We start from the raw sequence: 20,666 nt of genomic DNA on the forward strand, positions 1-20,666 counted from the left end.
TCGAAGTCCTGGCTGATAGCCAAACTACTAGGGACTTTGTCAACAGCGCACCTTAATTGTGTGACGAAACAAGCCTGAAGGTACAATGAAAAGCTTTTAAAAAATAAAGGGTTCTAGAGGTCTTCTCTTCTATCGTGTGAGTTGTGAGGTGGAATACCAACCTCATCAACCCTGTCGGGTTACTATTGAGCCGCCAAAAGCCCCTGACATGACTCACGTAACGACTACGTACTACATCAGTAAGTAATAACCGGGCTTAACATGCCTTCCGAAGCACGGATCGTTTTACTATTTGGACAATCAGGTGATCAGCCTGTAATGTCCCAACCAAACTAGGGATCACAAAGTGATTTTTGTCATTTGTCCCCACCGGGATTCGAACCCGGGACCTCCGGATCGTGAGCACAACGCTCAACCACTGGACCACGTGTGCATATGAATGATAGAATAAGAAATAGTGTGGTATGGGATTGTTGCGGTGTGAAAGAAAATGGAGTGACGAGAATTGAGAAAGGGATGCTTAGATGGTTCGGACATGTAGAGAGAATGAATGAAAGTAAAAGGTGGAAGTGGTAGGGTTGGAAGGGGAACGCCAGGGGCCTGTTTAATAAAACTTACAATTGTAAAGTACAATGACAATTTAATGTACATTGCGGAGTGTGTAATCACGAATATTTTGCAGTTTCATATTAGCTACGCAATGAACATCAAATTGTCGTTGTAATTTACAATTGTAAGTTTTATTAAACAGGCCCCTAGGCGTACATAGCACGATCAGGTCCAGCATGTTTTAAAGACAGGACAGACAAGAGTACTCTAATACGTCGAGCACCGTAGAAGAGAGAAGATTCATATGCGCCCACACATATTCTTCAATGCTCTCATTTCGACGGTTTTTAACTTTTTTTTTTTCTATGAGTACTTGTTTGATATTTTAACTATCTATGAAATCGCCACTCAGTCCCCTTTTACGCGGTAATAATGTGCTATAATTTACAGCATCGCCATAAACCATGCGATATTTACGACCATTGCCGGCAAAGTTCCTATGTTCCCGTTAACCTACATTCTACATATTTATATAACTTTCGCAACTTCCGTGCATTTCGATATTATAGGATTGTAAGTGGTACAGCAACTTTCGCAAAGGCCGGTCATAGGATGGGTGACCACAAAAAAAAAGTTTCATCTCAAGCTCCTCCGTGCTTCGGAAGGGTCCCGGCTGCATTAGCAAGTTAGTAATAACCATCAATCCGCACTGGGCCCGCGTGATGGTTTAAGGCCCGATCTCCCTATCCATCCATAGGGAAGGCCCGTTCCCCAGCAGTGGGGACGGTAATGGGCTGATGATGGAGTGGTACAGTATACAAACGTACCTGAATCTGCTCTTGTAATTGTTGGGCCACTTGCTGTCTGACCTCTTCTAGACGATTCTCGTAGTCCTTGTCCACCCGCTGGAGTACAGTGGAGTACGGTGGAGTACGTTGGAGTACGCAAGCCACCCGTTAGTCACACACGGGTTAGTCGCAATCAAGCATGCATGGGAGAAATAAACATGATTAAAGTTATGTATTTACAGAGGGGATAGAGTGTTCATTTGTGATCTTCGATCATATATATTGATAGATGAACTGTTTTAAAATCGAGGCGTTATAACAGCGATGTGCGCCTCGTTACATTCTTATTCGCACGCCCCGTTTCCTTAGTAATCCGGTGAAAAAGTGGTATTCGTCAGAATCGACTCAAAGGCGATATTTTGCTTGATTCTTGCATGAAACTGCTCATCTATCAATATATGATCGAAGTTTGTGACATAGAAAATTTTGGTTACAGAAACGAGAGTTTTTCTGATCCCACAGACAGACGGAAGAAGTGAGGTGTTTTCAGAGTGTTACTGTAGTGTCAAAAGAGACACGTTTAATTCGAGAAAAGTATTTCTAAAATTGTATTCGCAGGTAATTCATAATAATTATACAATACAAATCATATAAGGGACACATCCAGCATTAATTGCTTAAAGCCTGCACAAGCTTTATACATTGTTTTAAATTATTCTGTCCCCTGCATGCATAATAACTTAATAACATGGCCAACACACACCTAATTAGTCTCGATAATAATTGATTAGATTGTATAATAAGTATTTATACTAAAGAACTTGTTAAAGTTGCAAACAGTTCCATTTGGCTTATTCTCAAACCACTAGTTAATAATTCAGTATCACAATGGCGCTAATTCCAATAAGTTAATATCGTCTTTTCTTATCCGCCAAAAAGGTATGTAAATTATACATATGAGAATAAAATCTAGAAGCTCAGGACTGTTGAGTGTTTCTAACTTCAGCTAAATTCCGTGATAAATTGCTATAAAGTCTGAAGGATGAGTTACGAAAATGAAAAGCAGCCATCAGTTGGAAAAAGGCAGTTTTGATTGAAAATAACTTTTTCTAAAGTTTCTTCTTTCCGATCTTTATGGAATAAATATAAGACTATAATTTTGCAGTTAAACGGTACGCAAAGGTTTATAGTGTAAAAATATAACCAAACTAATATGTTTGTTTACTCAAATTGTATGGGGAACTGTCAAACTTCGAACATTCAACAGTAGCTACACTTGCAGGGCTGCATGTTAGCCTTTAGATCTGTCTTTATTTTGTAATCAGAATATCATAATTTATCTTTGACCTAGGAAACTACCCAATTGCCCGATCCAAATTGGTTAATAGATAATATTATTTTTATGCTATGACAACAGGCCTGAGGGTGCCCAGTTGGGTCGATAGCGATAGGCCACGCCGTCGGGGCCGATATCGGGGTTCTGAAGTGTTTGTTGACGCGAGCTGGCCGTCTCTATGGCTAGAGTAATAGGGTCGTCAGCAGGGCTAACATGCGCAATGTGGTAAAATCATCGATCGATGATATAAATTATGTCGAAATGGATAAATTTTTTTTATTTTCCCTTACATGCGTGCCACGCGATTTTGTTTGTATTTTGACATAACGAAATGACTTATTTGGATTGACATATTAACACCAATCGACAAAACGACAATTATATCGTCAGAATCGATAAAATAACCGTGACAAAATTTTATCACGTTGCGCAGTTTAGCCCTACTGATGGGAGATATAGGTTTTATTCTCATCATCATCAGCCCATTAACGTCCCCACTGCTGGGGCACGGGCCTTCCCTGTGGATGGATAGGGAGATCGGGCCTTAAACCATCACGCGGGCCCAGTGCGGATTGATGGTTATTAACGACTGCTAATGCAGCCGGGACCAACGGCTTAACGTGCTTTCCGAAGCACGGAGGAGCTCGAGATGAAACTTTTTTTTGTGGTCACCCATCCTATGACCGGCCTTTGCGAAAGTTGCTTAACTTCAACAATCGCAGACCGAGCGCGTTTACCGCTGCGCCACCGAGCTCCTCAAATTTAGTTTTATTCTCATTCTTGCATAATTCTATAGATTCCAATGTCTATGATCGTCATATCGGATGCTAACTCATTTGCAACTTCAGCAAAGTGAAATAGACTTTGAGAGAAGGTTTTTATAACACAAAGTGATAGTTTAAGTCCACACTTACAAAAGTAGGGAGTATTTACACACAGACATAGTAAGATCATGTGTATACTGACCTTTTCAAGTTCCAAGTCTATGTCCTGTTGGTACAGAGAGACGTTCGCTTCCGTATTTTCTGATGTTTGAATGTGTGCTTTTAGTTGAGTAACCTGTGACAGAAAATGCGTACGTGTTAGATCGATACTACGCATTTTTTTTTTAAAGAACATCTAGGGCCCTGTGCCGAGGTTTTTCTTGCAGCTTCTTTTCCCCGGCTATACAGGTTGTGAGAAGCTGCAGTAGTTTTAGGCGGATGAGACGTTCGTTATGTAAAAATTGACGATTCAAAGTGTAACTTTACCAACTGAATAAAGATATTTTTGAATTTGAATTTGGGTTCTATTCTCGTGTAAAACACAGTGTGATAAGACAGAGATCTAGCGTAAAAGACGATATAGTGACTAAGATTGAGAAGGGAATGTTAGGTTAGTTTGGACACGTATTGTTACTTAATTGATATTTTTTCGAAAATAAGTCAAAAAGAAAATTGAGATTGATTTTTAGTTATGTTAGCCTGGCTTCTATTTCTAGATTAGCATTTTATAATTTATCTTAGACCCACTCAAATACCGTATTGTCGTGTCCTACTGCGAATTTTATAGTTTATCTTTAACTTAGGATACTACCCAATTCACACACAAAAGACAGAAGAGGCAAGACGATTGGACACTTATACATGTGAACTCTTCTTGGTCTTCCCCTTCCTCTCTTTCCTTGTAGCTTCCCTTCTATGATGTTTTTAATAAATTCGTCGTGTAATAAGACACTCTTACATACATGTCGCCGATGTCAGATTAAAGAGAAGCGAACGAATTGGTCTTTGATAGACAAGATTGGAGAACTACACCGACAAGAGCGTGGCTCTTAAATTAGTGATGATGACTACCCAATTCCTGGGAATCGAAATGTATAAATACCTGTTCTTCCAAAGCAGCAATAGCTTCCCTGTGGCGGGCTTGCAGCTCGTTAGTGTACGTCGTGTGTTCCGTCTTCAGTTCTTCAATCTGCTGTTCATACCTCCTCGACATTTGCTTCAGGGACTGATCCAACTGAACTGGCTGGAAACAGAAAAAATCAACATTTAGTGTATTAAAGACGAAGTGAAATAGCGAAATCATACGATATCCTTCGTCCTGAAAGCGATTGTAAATGTTTTGGGTATAAGCATAGAATAAGGAATAATACTACGTATAGAACGGCAACTCTCCGCTCCCCACCAGCGTCTGAGCTAGGTTTACCTCACCTCCCCCCTACCCCTATTTTAAATCATACGACCAGCCCTCGCGGCATCTATATTATGGCGAAGGTTGCGATACTTATCACCACATATAATATTACTACATATAATAGCCGTACGACGTCTATATACCATAGATAGATAGCGTCGCTGCATCTATTGGTCAAAGCCTTCGATACAATTTTCCTAGGTCAAAGATAAATTATGAAATCATGATTTCTAAATAAAGAAATCGAAAGGTGACAAAAAACGTTTTTTTTTTTCTATTTAACTTATTTATGAATTTTAATCAAGAAAAATGTAATTATAAGTCCGACATTTTATCACGTTTTTCTATGACGTCACAGTGTGCTGTTTCATACAAATTCGATAGTAATTTCGAGTTTTGACGTTTAGTAAAAGTAACTGATTTGACTGTATAAACAGTTTCAGTGTATAAATAGGTTTTTTTTTTCTTTTCTTTCTTTTTTTTATATAGATAAGTGCTTTTGTAATATTTTTTAGTAGTTATTATTGTATGTCACAACATGACTAAATGTGCTGAGCGCTATAAGCCTTATTTCCATCGATATACTTACCACATTTATGACAATAAATTTCATTTCATTTCATTTCACTGGTTGGAAACTAGCCTATTCGGTTGCCATTCCGTGAGAGATGACTATAGTCATATAGTCATATATTATAGACAATAGTCTATACTATTTTATGCTTATTAGTTATTACCTCCAATGTAAGTGAAGGAAACTCAGCGCTCCGCGTCCGTCTCCGTGCGCAGTCCCCGGCCGCGCCGGCCGCGTCGGGCTCGGCCCCGCCCGCGCCCCCCGCGTCCCCCGCGGCGGCCGACAACGCAGACCCTGCTGGAGACGCGCACGTCCGCCCGCGCCACACCTCCTCCGAGTAGCTACAAGTGATACAATGCTGGTCAGTTTCAAACTATTGGTAATCATAAAATCTAATATATCATTATACATATATTAATATTTCTATCCATTATTTTTCGCGGTCTTGTGCGTACTCCAATCAGTCCCTCTGGTAGGTAATTGTCTTTTATAAACTTTTCATCGCTCAAAAAACTCACTTCCTACTACTTGGCAAATATAACACGTAATAAATATTACCAAAACACCACTTACCGTCTCTGTGGCCTTGTTAGCAAAAATAAGAATGAAAATTACATTAACATTTATGCACAATTAACTGTATTTCAATGGTAAAGTATTTCTTAAAACTTTTACTACTGACTCACCTCCTTTCCATATCAGAACATTTCTTCTCAAAGTAGGTCCTCAAGTTTTCCATTTCTTTTTCATGTTTGATGTTTAACTCTTGCCTGAGAGCGTCTATGTCCGCATTACCGGCCTTTACAGACGCTAGAAGTTCCCTCAGGCGTCTGGTTTCCACAGTGTACGTTTGTTTGTCCTGCTGCATCTGAGTCTCCACCTCTCTCAACTCCGTATCAGACTCAATCCGCATCTTACCTATTTCATTGCACAAAACCTGAATAACACTCTCGCGGAGTTTATTTCTCAAGTTCTCCTCAATATACTCATCAAAAGTATTCAATACAGTCGCCAATTTATTCTCGAAACCACTCGGAAAGTCATCGGAAGAACTAGATTTTAGATCGGAGCGGGAGTAGTTGACTGTGATCTCTTCACGGTCGTTATCTTTCTCGCCATTAGAGCTTTGTATAGAGGAGCCTCCACTCATTAAGGCAGAGTAGAACTTAGTACTGTCGTCTTTAACCAGTGTTTCGTACTTAATGAAGTCCGATATTTGTGCTTTGATAGTGTCATGGTCTGAATGGGAATGTTCGGCGACTATGTGCTGTAGGTTCTGGACCTCGTTTGTCAAATGGGCATTCTCAGTTCTGAGATCATCTTGTTCCCTGACGGATCGCTGCAATGAGACGGTGAGTTCCTCAATTAGTTCGTCACGCTGCGTGATAGCGTCTTCCAAATGAACAAGCTGAAAGGACAACAGAACATAAACATATACACAGAAAAAGCGCGACAAGCATAGTCATTCATAACACTGCAATGCTCACAGATATCATTTCATTGCGAAAATAATCAAAAATTTGGTATGACAAACACGTTTTGGTGTTGTAAAAGTTGACATTAAGAATGAGGTTCACAAACTTATTCTTTACACAATGCAGTTTCTTTGAAATGAGTTTTAATTGATTATGATGTGCTCTATGTTTTGAAAATTGTGGTCTAACTTGTGCATGCACATTCATGCTACATTTTTAGATGATAACTAATGTCATCTATGGTGCTAATTCCTGTAAATACCATCTAATTTTATTTTAAGTTATATCTGTCATTTTCTTATCCGCCGAAAAGGAAAGGGACGGGTAATTGACAAGCATAAAATTTATGGAACACACGTCAATTTTAAGCACAAATCTAAACCAACCGTCTAAAAATTTTACGTCAGTCAATCATTCTTCCTAAAATTAAGAGCTGTGAATCATCCGTCCCTTTCCTTTTCGACGGATATGAAAATGACGGATATAACTTAAAATAAAATTAGGCGGTGTTTGCAGGAATCGGGGCCTATGTCTACCATTGTACTAAAAATTCTTATTTTCTTTATAGCAGTCTAAGCCTAACACAAAATAACAAAAAGTAAAATACAAGACATTTATTTAATAAATCAAAAGTCCTTGGCACACAGTTATCTATCACAAAAATGTTATTTCTAAATCTAAACATGACTGCAAAAATATCTTGACACCTTTTCATAAACCAAGAAATGTGTTCTGTAGAATGTGAAGACATAACATGCAAGTGGTGCTAGTAAAAGCATAAGGACACACAACAAGACAAGCACACAGACAAGCCACACACAGAAACAAAACCCTTGAATAACAACTAGTACCTTCACATGATACTCCTCGCAGATAGTTTTATAGTCTGTTGTCAAAGTGCTGAAAGACATTGTTTCATCAAGAGGAATAGATTTAGGCTGTGTTGGTATAGATGTATCATCCAATTTTTCAGGTATTTCCTGATCTTTTTCTTTTCTATCATAGTCAACAGTAACTTCTTCAACTAAAACATCCTGCTCTACCTTGTCACTGGAATAGCTTTTTTCAAGGGAAGCATCCATAGAGATCTCAGGCGAAACATCATTCGAAGGCTCAGGGGACCTGACAAGTGAGGGGTCTTTAAATGGCATATCAACATCATCAAATACTTCTTCTACTTTCATACTGTCACCAGCTCCAACAAGGAAAGGGGACAACAAATTTGGAAACACTGGTATGTGCTCAACATCAGGGCCAATCACTGTACTGCCCTCTGGGGGAGGTCCAAAGATAAGTTTAGCTACTGTTAATGGAATCTTTGGCACCCCCTTGCCTCGGATATCCAACTTTATAATCTCCTCGGAGCCTGATGATTTATCAGATTCCTGTTTTTCTGACTGACTTGATTGTAGTGAATTATCTTCTCCAATTGAAATATTTGTTTGTTGACTGGCTTCTTCATTTAAAGAATCTAGATACACATCTTCATCTTCTCTAGGAGATTCATGTTTGTTGGATTGCTGGGAAGTTGGTTCTTGTGATTTGTTCTCATTTGTACCACCTTCTTTAGAAAAATCTGATGATGCTAAGATGACAGGGCTCTCTTCACTGAGGGGATGGACGTCTGAGGCTACATGTGCATCCAGAGGCCAGGATGAGCTGTGCAGGCTGTGATCATGTGTGCTGGCTCTGTCGCTGAATGGGGAGTGTGAGTAGGGAATGTTCAAAGAACTGTGTTTAGAAATCTTCTCCTGATCTCCTTCAACCTTAAGTATCCCTTGAGATTCATGAGTTTTAGCCGCGTTATCCGACTCTGTGACTGAATACTCCATTTTCGGAATGTGCTCTGATATTGACTCGGTTTCACTAATGTTTTCGACATCGTGACTAACTGGATTCTCTCCCTCTGTATTTCGACCTGTGTCAATTTCTAGCGTTTCCGTTTCGTCCGCTACAGCCGTCCCCACAGCGGGTATCTGTTGAGAATGTACGACATCCGGAAGAATGTTCTAAAAATAGATAAAAATATAAATAAATCAGGTGAAAGTTTGATGGCATCTAGTAAGAACTACCTTCTTACCGTCGACCATTATTATCAAATTCTAAATGAAATTTTCAGTTCACAATGTTAGCTGGTGGTTAATTACAGAGTAGGTTAGCAGGCCTGGCGCAGGTAAGATGCAACGGCTATGCAGTTCTATCCTATTTTTACCGTAGAGACAAATATAAATATCTTCGTTAGATCGCTGATTTTATCGGTAAATTTATATACAAAAATCAAACAATACCTTGCTTTCAGTAGTTTGCGGTGGCAGCTCGTAAGGATCACCCATAATTTAACAAATACATAGTTTAATCAATCAAATAATTCATACAAAATTCACCAAATTCGTTGTCAAGACGACGTTTCTTTTTCAAACAAAATACAAACGCCATTTGTATCAACGTTCCGATTCACACAACCCACTTTTATGACGATTACAGATGATAGTTAAAATTATGTTGATATCGTTGATATTCTTCCAACGCGTTACGTATAATATATGTATAATACGGATTAATAAATACAACAAAATTTAAAAAAGAATAGTTACATAAATGTTCACCAAAATGGAATAAAAACAATAAGATATTTACATTAATCTAGATGCCAAAATGGAACGTGCGTGTGAAGATTTTTACTTATAAAAGTATAAAATAGACACGCAAATGAAGTAAAACCATTAAGCCATAATGATGTTTAGAAAATTATTTGTAAATCACGCCCGTGATATCTAATGTGGTGAGTGGAACCACTCAAAGACCAAGTCTTTGGGAACCACTAGTTATCTGAAGATCCTGCTAAGTACAGTACTTTGCGCTGTTATACTTCATTAGACAAGATGTAGATAATTTAGCTGCGTAATCAATATAGCGAGCGGTAATCACACCCATAATCCCTTACGGTGAAGACAGCAGTGCCTCAAATAATCAGAAGACAACGTGCAACCATTTCTGATACGAACGAACACACTTAGTTTTGACCCTTGTTTGGTAACGAGTGTGTGTGACAACAAAACTTCAGCCCATGGCCATATAAAAATACATCCATACCTTGTCCATACCTAACTCCATGCTTCAAGGCTTTGAGATTTTGTATCTAAGTACACCGGCTTGTTATGTTGGCGCAACAAATGAAGTGTAACAAGAAAATTTATGGGAGGAAAAGGTGGTATGAAAAAATAGTTCACAATTTATATATCTTTATTTTTTTTACTATTTACATACATTTTAGGACAAGCCGCTTTATTCTGTACACCTTCTACAAATTGAATTAGTAACTTAATTTCGAATAAGGCCAATGCATGGTCATACGCGCAAATTATTTTATACAATTACAATATATTGCTTCCTTCTTCATAAAGTTAAGAAAAAATACGCGTGTCCAGAAATATTGCCTTAATCAAATATTTAGTATAGTCAAATGCAAACAGGTTCCAAAAATTGTCTTATAAATGTGAGAACATTTTAGTTTAGAAGTTTTATTGTATTGGTAGGCTAAAATATGTGGCAATTGTTATACCAGGCTTATACTAGGGATCTATTTCATGAAACGTTGAAACTAGTTCGAAGTTTGACCATTTCAGAATCATTACAGCGCGAATTTTATCTATGTTGCCATTCATAAAATAATCCCGGAAGTAAGAGCTAAGACCTTTTAATATTATGCGAGTATAGTTTCTAAACCTTTACTTACTTATCATAGCTTGGCAATGTATTCTAGCAATATGCTTCTAGCAAATACAGCAATCTAGGTAGACAATATTATAACTATAACAATGCGATCTTCATTAGTTTTCCACTGTTTGCCAACTAAAAATTATGCAAGAAGAGTAATTAAAATATGGCAATTTTTACTCAATGGCAACACTGATATATTGTGAGCCAATCACAAACACTACCAGCTGCGTTAATATTACCAGAGTAAAAAATACAGATTTTGATTTTTACAATACCCCTACTCTTTTTGCACAGCTTTCCTACATTGGAAATTATCAATTTGTAAAGACCTCAAAACTTCATACACTTGGCCACTGAGTCAAAGAACACGTCTGTGGACTTGCGATCATTACTAGCACTTTACACAAAGTACTTCCAACGCTTATGTGAAATACAACAATCTGTGTTAATTTGACAAAGAACATTTTTAATTATTTATCATCACTATTATAAGATGTGGTCATTGTAACATTAAAAGAGAATATCGTGACGTAGAAATAATCGCATCACAATGGATAGGTCCACAGTTTGTCGAAATAAGATTAAAAATAAAACTATTCATTCCAACTTCTACTCTACCCGACTACCACAAAAGCCCTGTATTTTACTTTACTTCGTACCTAAAAGCGTTTTTATAAATTCTTATTTGTGTCACCTTTCAGGCGTTATTCAACTCAAAAAAGACAATTTCACTCAGATTATTTAGACGGCAAAAATGTATAAAATACGTAATGGGTATTGGCCTTATTATTTATACCCAAAAAAATCTCACAAATTCACAGAAATTATTCACAATAATAGCAGTCCGATAGACTAGGCATAAATTGATTTAAATAAGGCTTAAATATTTTATAAATTATTTATTCTCTTCAATAGCTGACGAATACACATCACAGGTAAGTGAAGTAATGTAAGTTAGTAAATAAAATTGTAATCTTTAGATGACATTATGATTTGATCATATAACAAAAAAAATGCGAATGAGATAGTAATCGAGTACGTCTACAGAAAGAAGCTACAGCAGTGTTTTAACATTTTCTTAACATGCTGATAGAGGATATCGCTACTTGTTCTGATATTAAACTGAATATTAAAGGTTAATTTCCATGTATTATTAATATTAATTTGAAAAACAAACCATACGCGAGTAATAGGCTAGATGACCGGGTCGAAGATAAATTATAAAATGCTCTAGAAATAGAAGCCAGTCTTAGATGATTAAAAATCAATCTCAAGTTTTGTTTTTGACTGATTTACGAATTTTAAATTAAGAATTACATAACAGAGTTACGACGTTTGACTATTGATGTCGTGATCTACGTGTGAATTTCCGTAAAAAATCTTTCTAGTGAAGTAAAAGTTTCTCATTTGACTAGGTAATCCTCTTGCCTATTCGCTCATGTTGGTTTCAGAGTGAGCGTGAGTGAGTAAGTAGATAAGAGTGGGTCTAGATGTAAGATACCGATATCCATCTATCTGCAACAGTCTTCCATTATGCTTTTGATTAATTACGTCATCAGATTAGTTGTAAATCTAAAAAATAAAACTTGAATAAAAAAATGCACTGCAAAAGATGACGAGTGTGGATGACATAATCTTAACATTGGGGCTCCAAGCTGTCACTTATATGCACATTATTCAAACTTAATTAAATTACATACGTAATTTTCCGATTCTGGCTGACCTTAATTTAATTTTAAGTTTGACTTTGACAGTTCTAAAACTAGCTCTATCTCCTTCTTTTACACGTCGTAAGTGAAAGACAACATGATTTTAGAACTATCAGACTGAAATAAAATTAAGTTCTGTCCGCCAAGACCAGCATTATACTCTGTATTCTCTTTGCACACCATTTAGTTTGTTAACACACAAATATTAGAACACTTTGGTACAACCTTCATACAACTCATGCATGTTTAATTATCATGTCCGGTCACATCTACTGATTATACAGCCAAATGCAGGACCACATAATGCCTATGGCATATTAAGTACCAGCCTCGCGACATTATTTGGCTGGGCTGGAACAAATGTCTCTTAAAATCCTCATTTTATGAAGCATCTTCCTACTCTAATTAAAGGAAGAAAATATAAAATTTATGACACTATACATCTCTCTCTGTATTACACTACTCTATATAATTTTAAAGGACAATAATGTCGAACATTTAAATTAGTCAGACAATTTTTTTACAGTCTGACATCTTAAATACTTGTACAAACTTGGTTGTCCTAAGGCTAGTTATGGAAGCAAGCAAACAATTATTCATACTTTATAAGCAACGACACATTTTCCAAGCGTTAAATGGTGCTATATTACAATATAATAGAGGCTCTAGTAATAAAAAGTAAATTTTATTACGCACGAAATAATTTAATAATAATCAGCTTGTAATTATCTGTGTAACCAGTAATTAGGTGAATAAACTACGGCATGTATATGCTATATGATAAGATAACAATACAGATAATGGCCCCGATTCCTGCAGATACCACCTAATTTTATTTTAAGTTATACCCATCATTTTCTTATCCCCCGAAAAGGAAAAGGACGGATGATTGACAACTGTTAATTTCAAAATAAATGAATGAATAATCCGGGCAAATAAAATAGGCATCAACCTGTTTAACATGTGCTGTCTACTTAATTCTGTCGGGTTATTTGTCAATGTAAAATTTTGACTAAAACTGACGTGTGTACCATAAATTTTATGCCTGTCGATTGCCTGTCCCTTTCCTTTTCTATCAATAAGAAAAAGACAGGTATAACAAAATTAAAATTAGTTGGTGTCGAGCATACGGTCGCGAACATTAATATGTATACACTTTGGTACCATGTCACATTAACTTTTTTTACAAATTGAACTGTAACTACTGTAAGTCTCACTAAATGTCAAATGTGTTAGTGCGACAGAGTCCTAAAGTGGGTACATTATATTGGTCATGACTGTACTGGAATCATCACCATTGTAATTGATGAAAAGTACATGTATTTGGTAAAGCCGCTGTGTATGCTAAATAAATATGTAGCCAATAAAGGCAGGATGTACCGTTAAATGCAGACTTTTATATCATTGGCACTAAATAGTCAATTTTATGCATACAAAAAGTCTTTGTTTATTGAAGTAGTAAGGTGGAGTATGGTCCACACATTTTCTGGTAAGTGAGGTGTTTGCCCAGTACACATATAGCCTGCTCATGTAAATATTATGCCAATTATATTCCCAGACAAAAAAGGAATAGGTACGAAATGGAAGTCGAAAAAATATATTTTTCAGAGGTGCTTACCCCGGTGGGAAATAGGCGTGAGTCTATGTATGTATGTGTATGTAATTAGAGGTACCTACTTTGACGATTGTTCTAAATTGAAACCTGGCGGGTTGAAAAGGCCAAATCCATGCAATCTAAATCTAAAAAATCAATAATGCTATTTGACATTTGTATGCATTGCGCATCAAATTGCAATGCTGCTTTTTAGATGAATTGCTTTGATATGGCCTTTTTAATCCCCATTATAGTAATTTAACATAAATTGGTCATATCTTTTTAATCTTTAAGTTTGTCAATGTTAACTCCAAATCATAAATGCAGTAATTAAATTTTCATTGCAAAAGTACAACTGAATAGAAACGACAATACTAAAAATACCCAGAAACGTAATATTAATCTATCAACCTGAAAGTAGTGGTAATCAATGACTCCAATTGGCCCCGATTCCTGCAGACACCTCCTAATTTTATTTTAAGTTATACCCGTCATTTTCTTATCCACCGAATAGGAAAGAGTCGGGATGATTGACGACTGTTAATTTTAAAATGAATGAATAACCCGGGCGAATCAAATAGGCATCTCGCTCATGTACCATCCGTTTGACGTGTGCTGTCAACTTAATTCCGTCGGGTTATTGGCCTATATAATATTTTGGAAGGGTTGTTTTTTCTGCCTAATATTGACGTGTTACATAAACTTTATGCGTGTCTATTGCCCGTCCCTTTCCTTTTCGACGGATAAGAAAATGACAGGTATAACTTAAAATAAACTTAGATGGTGTGTACTGGAGTCTGTACCAATGTGTTATTAAATCAGTGTCAGTAAAATTGACTATTCCGTCAATTTATACATGAGGTTTGAACTTGTTATAACTCGTCAAATGGTAATAGTACCCCCACAATCGACAATGATTTGGGTATTGGGACCATACATTTCGAGTATATTTATTTACATAACTTCTTAACTCCCAAGGATTAAATCAGTGTTACTTTCATTGATTTTATAACTCATTACAAACTCGATTCTGGGTATTTCGTCCATACATATTCAGCATTGCCTTTACATACTCAATTATTATTTATTTAAGCTTTTTTTTTAAGTTATAGTAATGGGGCGCTTAGGATTACGACCGTTCTGCCAGTGTCGAAGTGATCAGAAAACAAACTGGAAAAAATTGACAGGTTGAATAATTTTAAACTGTAGGTAGAGAGCTAAACCTCAAAATAACCTGCAACAAGAATTTATAGGTACACATTTATTACAATTCTATTTATGTACTAGCATGTTGTAAATGACAGCTGTCAAAATAAACCAGTTGTAAGTCTATTTCGTATGTCCAGCGTGGTTAGCACGGACACCGAGGCAAGCGTGGTGCGAATTATATCGACCAATAGACGCAGCAAATGTCGTACGACGTCTCTCTACGTAGATAGCATTCGCTGCGTCTATTGGTCGAGGCCCTCGATATATTCGCGCCGCGCGCGGCGAAGTTGCCGTGCCGCGAGGGATTTTTTGACATTCACCATGGTAGAGCGCAAGTAGTATTATATTGCCAGCTTCTATGATACCTTTGATAAAGACTTCAATCAGAAAACATCAGAACGTAATTGTAACCATAAGACAGTAGTTCCAGCCAGGGTATGAGCAGCTTGGAGCATGTGTGTGTATATATACATTGGCCTGTCGTGGCAGTCAGGTGTTGGAGGGCTGCGACTGTGCGGGCGCTGCGCCCCCCTCGTCGTCGTCGTCGTCCTCTGCCATCAGCTGCCGCGCCAGTTGTAGAGCCTGGAATACCAAACGATAGGATCGAAATGACCTTTGGTACTAAAATAATGTAGTAATACTGAGTTAGTGGTTCGGAGACACGTTAAGCCATTGGCAAACTTCCTTCACCAACCCGCAGTGTCTGGGAACTGATATTAGGCACCCAAATTACTAAATTGTATAACAGTTTTTGTTTATTTTTAAAAGAATCTCTAGGGCCCTGTGGCGAGGTTATCTTCCAGCTTCTTTTCCCTGGCTATACAGGTAGTGAGAAGCTGTAGTAGTTTTAGGGGGATGACGGATGAGACATTTGTTATGTAAAAAATAGTGATTCAAAGTGTAACTATGTTACCTACTGAAGAAACACATTTTGCATTTAAATTTGAAAATTCATACCCCTCTGGTTGTTGAATAAGGGGAGGCCTGTGCCCAGCAGTGGGTTGTATATAGACTGTTTATGTAAGAGTTGTTGAGTCACTACCATTTCCCAGGGCAGCATTAGCTACTATTCATAAATTGTTAATCTTAATTTATTTAAGCACTGTTGTAGGTAACCTTCACTGCTATGGGAATATCAATTTTTCTATTCTATTCTTAATGAAATAAAACACACAGTAGGAAACAAGTACAGAAGACTGGTGAGAGGTTAGAGGAGGACTTTTTCAGATAACTATTGGATGAAGAAGACAACACAAAAAAAAATTATATATAATAAATATTATTGTTTATATTTTAATATAAAATGTAGTTTGGCTATATCTAACCAAGAAAATCCTATGTCAAGATTGCAACTCCTTTTCATATTCCAAATAGTACCACTTTGAAACAATTAACTAATTATTATTCTATTGTGTTTAGACTCACGGGAGTTGCATGTGTTTGAAGATAATTATAATACCAATAACCAAATCTATAGCTACATAACATGTAAGCTTAATATGTAATCCAATTTACATAATTCTTTGGCATGGTAATGGCTAAGATTTCATACAAAACCTATAATTAACATGTGAGCAATCTTGTGACTTTAACACCTTAATTTGACAGTTCCAAAAATTATGCTATCCTTCTCTAACAATAACTGCAAGAAAGAGACAAAGCTAGTTTTATGAATGTCAAAGTACCTAAATTAAAATTAAGAAATACTAGAAAAAGATAATTATGACCTTGTGACCGAGTATATCATTTGTAATAGGTAAATAACACAGAGTAAATAATTTTTGATTTTTATTACTATTATTGCTCCAAGTAATAAAATAACTAATTAATATTATATTTCCTTGGATTATATTTTGTATCTTTCTATGCAATAATTATTCTCATTTTTTTCCTCAATTTTAGATTATATTCTGTAGTTAAAAATAAAAGAAACCACATAATTACTTATGTCATACAAGCCAATAAGAAATAATTAAGAAACAATGAAAATACTGTCATTAATTTCATGGCCAATACAAACATTAAGATAACATTTGATATTAAAATATTCATTAGGTATTTTGACTTTAAACAAAGGAGAGATGAAATAATAACATCAATTAACTATGCATTACACCTTATTAGAATCCTAAATGATTTTTGTGATACAAGTAGTACCATCTAGAAAACACGGCCATTAACCTAGAAGTCCTGTATCTATTTTAGATAAGAGAAATATGTGGGGTACAAACCTGAAATTCATTGTAATGCATTTTTCTTTTCTTTTCAAACTCGGCCTTCTTCCGGCGCACCTCTTCACTGTCCTCCATATCCTCATCCCCGTCCATACACTTGGGCGGCTTGTTCATACTGGCTGCCAGTTTCGCAGCCAGAATATTCGCGTCCAACTCCTCTCCTTGATCCGCTTCACCGTCCACAGGTTCCGAATAAGGGGTCTTAGGCTCATCTATCTTCATATGACCATAATCTTTATTCGCCGGATGGAAGGTCTCCAAGATATTTGTCTCATCAAACCTCTGCTCCTTCGCTCGTTTGCTTGTCGAAGGTGTACCGTCGGTAGTATCGACGCTCCGCGACGTCTTAAGAATGCCCTTCGAGGGCTTCTTCTGTAGATTCGAAGACATTGTGAGTGAATCACACATGCATTTTACAATTTTGAAAACACAATTTTTCCGTGAAATTGTTTAATTTTCAGCAGATGACATAAATGCGAACATAGAGATGGCGATCTGAGATCGATTAATCGAAAAATCGATTTTTCGAGCCAAGAAAATCGATTTTTTTAAATCGATATGTAGTACTGGATCGATTCATTGGATCGATACATCACCCTTTAAAATCGACATTCGATTTTTTTTGTTTTTGTATTAACCATACAATTAGTTGTAGGTGCCCGTATTACAAGAGTGCTGCCGGTTAATTACTCAAAAACTTACGAGATGGCTGTGTGTTTAGTTTCCTTCGCCTCACTTCTCTTCAATAGAAAAAAGTTACGTTTATAATGACTGAGTGACTTTTTTTATCTGTTCTGTGATTGCGTCATCACATCATTCGATTAATTTGTTTGTTGACAACAAATTGTTGTTTGTTCGTTTTTTTACTAAGTGACTGTTTATATTGTAATAGAAAATTGGAAAAAAGATCGATTTTTTGGAAATCGATATTTTAGATCTCGATTTTTTTGTGGATCGATTCATCAGGTCACGATTCGAATCGATTTAAAAATCGATCTTTTTTGGAATGAATCGCCATCCCTATGCGAACATTCTACCATCATAATTTGATTTGACAGGGCTTTTTGGCGGGAGACGGGAACGGGACAGTTGCTTTCTTCATTGAATAATCTAAATAATTAATACGAAGTGGTGTTTTGTGGTTAATGATCGCATTAAGTTAGTCGGAAGACATTCGCGAGTGTTATTATATTGGAGTATTCAGTAAACAAAGTGTATCTGCCTATTTTCGCTTCGTGTCAGGAAGCCGCTTCATAACTCAAAAAAGTTTATGCGGACTTTTGAGTTAATTCGTTTGGGGTTCGGAGTAGGAGTCTACTCCGTGGGTGGGGGCTTAGGTTTCATCATCATCACCTTTCATCATTTCATTAATCATCAAGAAAAAAATACGTCAGACATGGCTGTATGGGCATAGTTCCCTTTGCCTTACCCTTCGGGGAAAACCAAAACAAAAAAAAAAAAAAAAATTGATTTGACAGCTCGTGTGTTGCCATAATTTCAATTAAATTTTACTATTTCTTAAAAACATTTTTAGGATCAAAACAGTTTTAGAAATAGAAATAATAATACAGGCTGTAACCATAATACACAAGAATTCAGCTACCTATGTAATGCACTTGTAATCTCGGCTTGTAATGCAGTAGTTTTGCCTCAGAACAATAACTAAAGCATAGAAGGAAGGCTAAAATAAGAATTCAGAAACTATAAACCGGCTCTCTTCTAGCTTACGACACAAACTATGAGTGAGAAAAGGACAAATGATTCGCTCTTTGCTTCATTTTTTCCGAGGTTGTCACAACATGAAATGTCATTTGGACCTATTGGACTCATTTTAACTCGGCCAAATACATAGTAACATACATAAGAAGATTTTACTTATATTTACCGAACTATTTGACACGGTCGCGTCAACTGTGTTTACGAGTGTCTTGTGTTCAGATTGTTTTAAGTGATAATTTAACAATATTTTTCCAAATAAATGGAAAGAAACTTTTATTTATATCAAATAATTGAGTGTCTCGACTGTGTGACATTATGTCTTGTGTGGTATGGGGCTGCAGCTCACATTCAGGAAGAAAAGAAAATAGCCAACAACTTCTGTCGTTTCATCGGTAAGTTTTTTGTAATTTTCTAGTGAAATGTGAACTGCTGAACAATTTTAGGAAAGTAATATGTTTTGCTGAATAGATTTGTAGCATAAAATATTTGAGATATCCATTATATTATACGTTTCATCGATGAATACGGAATTGATTTGAGGTTATGTTGATTGTCCATAGTGATGTACTAAAATTATCGATACTTTTAATTTTTAGATTTCCTGTAGACGATAACAAAGAGAAAGAATGGATAATTCGCATTAATAGACGAAATTGGATTCCAAATAAGTACAGCCGTATTTGCTCGAAACATTTTACTGCGGATTCATTTATGTGTGTTCCTAATTCAAAGTGGAGGCGTCTTCGAGACGATGCTATTCCTACATTGAACATTATAGATCAGACAGATGAAATGGTGTTTAAATTTAAATTTCAGCCTAGCCTGCATCATCTCACTGCTGGATAGATAGATAAGATATTTGTATCATGTTATCACAACACGTTTATACTATCTATCATTCAACTACATATTATTATGTACTTAATAAACTTAGTATATATACTAAGTCTGTAGTTGTTTTATGTCTAAACAATTATGAGTTGTAAACGTTTTATATAAGTAAATTATTATTATCTTTGATTTCAGATATTAAATCCAAAAGTGTCGACTGGATTTACATGAAAAGGTATATCAAATAATTTTCTTTTTTTATATTTTTAACATGATATACATATATAGAGTGTATAATTCAACCAGCTGCACAATGCACTTAAATCAGATATATTTTACTTTTATTTTTATAGATTATTTTGTACATATACTATTTTAACATTATTATTAAACTTTATTTCAGTCAGTTCAAGAAGACGAGATGAAAAATTTAAAAGAAAAGCTGAACAAGTCCCGCCTCAAGATCAAACGACAATGAAAAAAAAAAAAAACAATGTGACAGGGTGTCACAAAGACAGTTTCTAAGCAAATTGACACTGTTTAGAAATTCATAAATTTGTATTTATTGTAAATATAATGTACATAATTAATAACGTGTGAAATAAATACTTGCTAATGGACAGATTTACGATCTAATTTATATTTCATTTTACCTCCTTTTCTTATTTACTCCTACTCCAACACTCCAGGTTGATACGAACTGCGCCCAATAAAGAATGTAATGAATGTTATAGATTTGTGTAAGCGACTTAG

At 36.1% G+C, this 20,666-nt stretch overlaps 3 protein-coding genes across 12 annotated transcripts in view; 1 reads left to right on the plus strand and 2 right to left on the minus strand.

Annotated features, from left to right (window-relative positions):
- LOC126373942 (golgin subfamily B member 1-like) overlaps positions 1-9,337 on the minus strand; it is a 109,677-nt gene extending 100,340 nt beyond the window's left edge. For 3 of the 8 annotated variants that reach the window (XM_050020310.1, XM_050020304.1, XM_050020305.1), the window contains exons 1-7: positions 9,186-9,336; positions 7,749-8,906; positions 6,109-6,830; positions 5,586-5,763; positions 4,540-4,680; positions 3,640-3,732; positions 1,377-1,454 (exon numbers count right to left, since the gene is read on the minus strand). In XM_050020310.1, the coding sequence (XP_049876267.1) occupies positions 1,377-1,454; positions 3,640-3,732; positions 4,540-4,680; positions 5,586-5,763; positions 6,109-6,830; positions 7,749-8,906; positions 9,186-9,230 (2,415 nt within the window). In that variant the 5' untranslated portion in view covers positions 9,231-9,336. Of the gene's footprint in view, positions 1-1,376; positions 1,455-3,639; positions 3,733-4,539; positions 4,681-5,585; positions 5,764-6,108; positions 6,831-7,748; positions 8,907-9,185 lie in introns of all 8 variants that reach the window. The other 5 variants (XM_050020307.1, XM_050020303.1, XM_050020306.1 and 2 more) reach the window with 5 other exon arrangements.
- LOC126373977 (SET domain-containing protein SmydA-8-like) overlaps positions 1-20,666 on the plus strand; it is an 81,365-nt gene that overhangs the window by 25,361 nt on the left and 35,338 nt on the right. The gene's annotated exons all lie outside the window — the stretch shown is intronic.
- Positions 10,123-17,840, minus strand: LOC126374036 (protein phosphatase inhibitor 2-like). The gene is made up of 2 exons (XM_050020488.1): positions 17,361-17,840; positions 10,123-15,711 (listed from the first exon to the last, which is right to left on the minus strand). The coding sequence occupies exons 1-2, from the start codon at positions 17,769-17,771 to the stop codon at positions 15,619-15,621; spliced, it is 504 nt and encodes a 167-aa protein (XP_049876445.1). The 5' UTR covers positions 17,772-17,840; the 3' UTR covers positions 10,123-15,618.

This window comes from Pectinophora gossypiella, chromosome 16, assembly GCF_024362695.1.
Source record: "Pectinophora gossypiella chromosome 16, ilPecGoss1.1, whole genome shotgun sequence".
Lineage (NCBI taxonomy): Eukaryota > Metazoa > Arthropoda > Insecta > Lepidoptera > Gelechiidae > Pectinophora > Pectinophora gossypiella.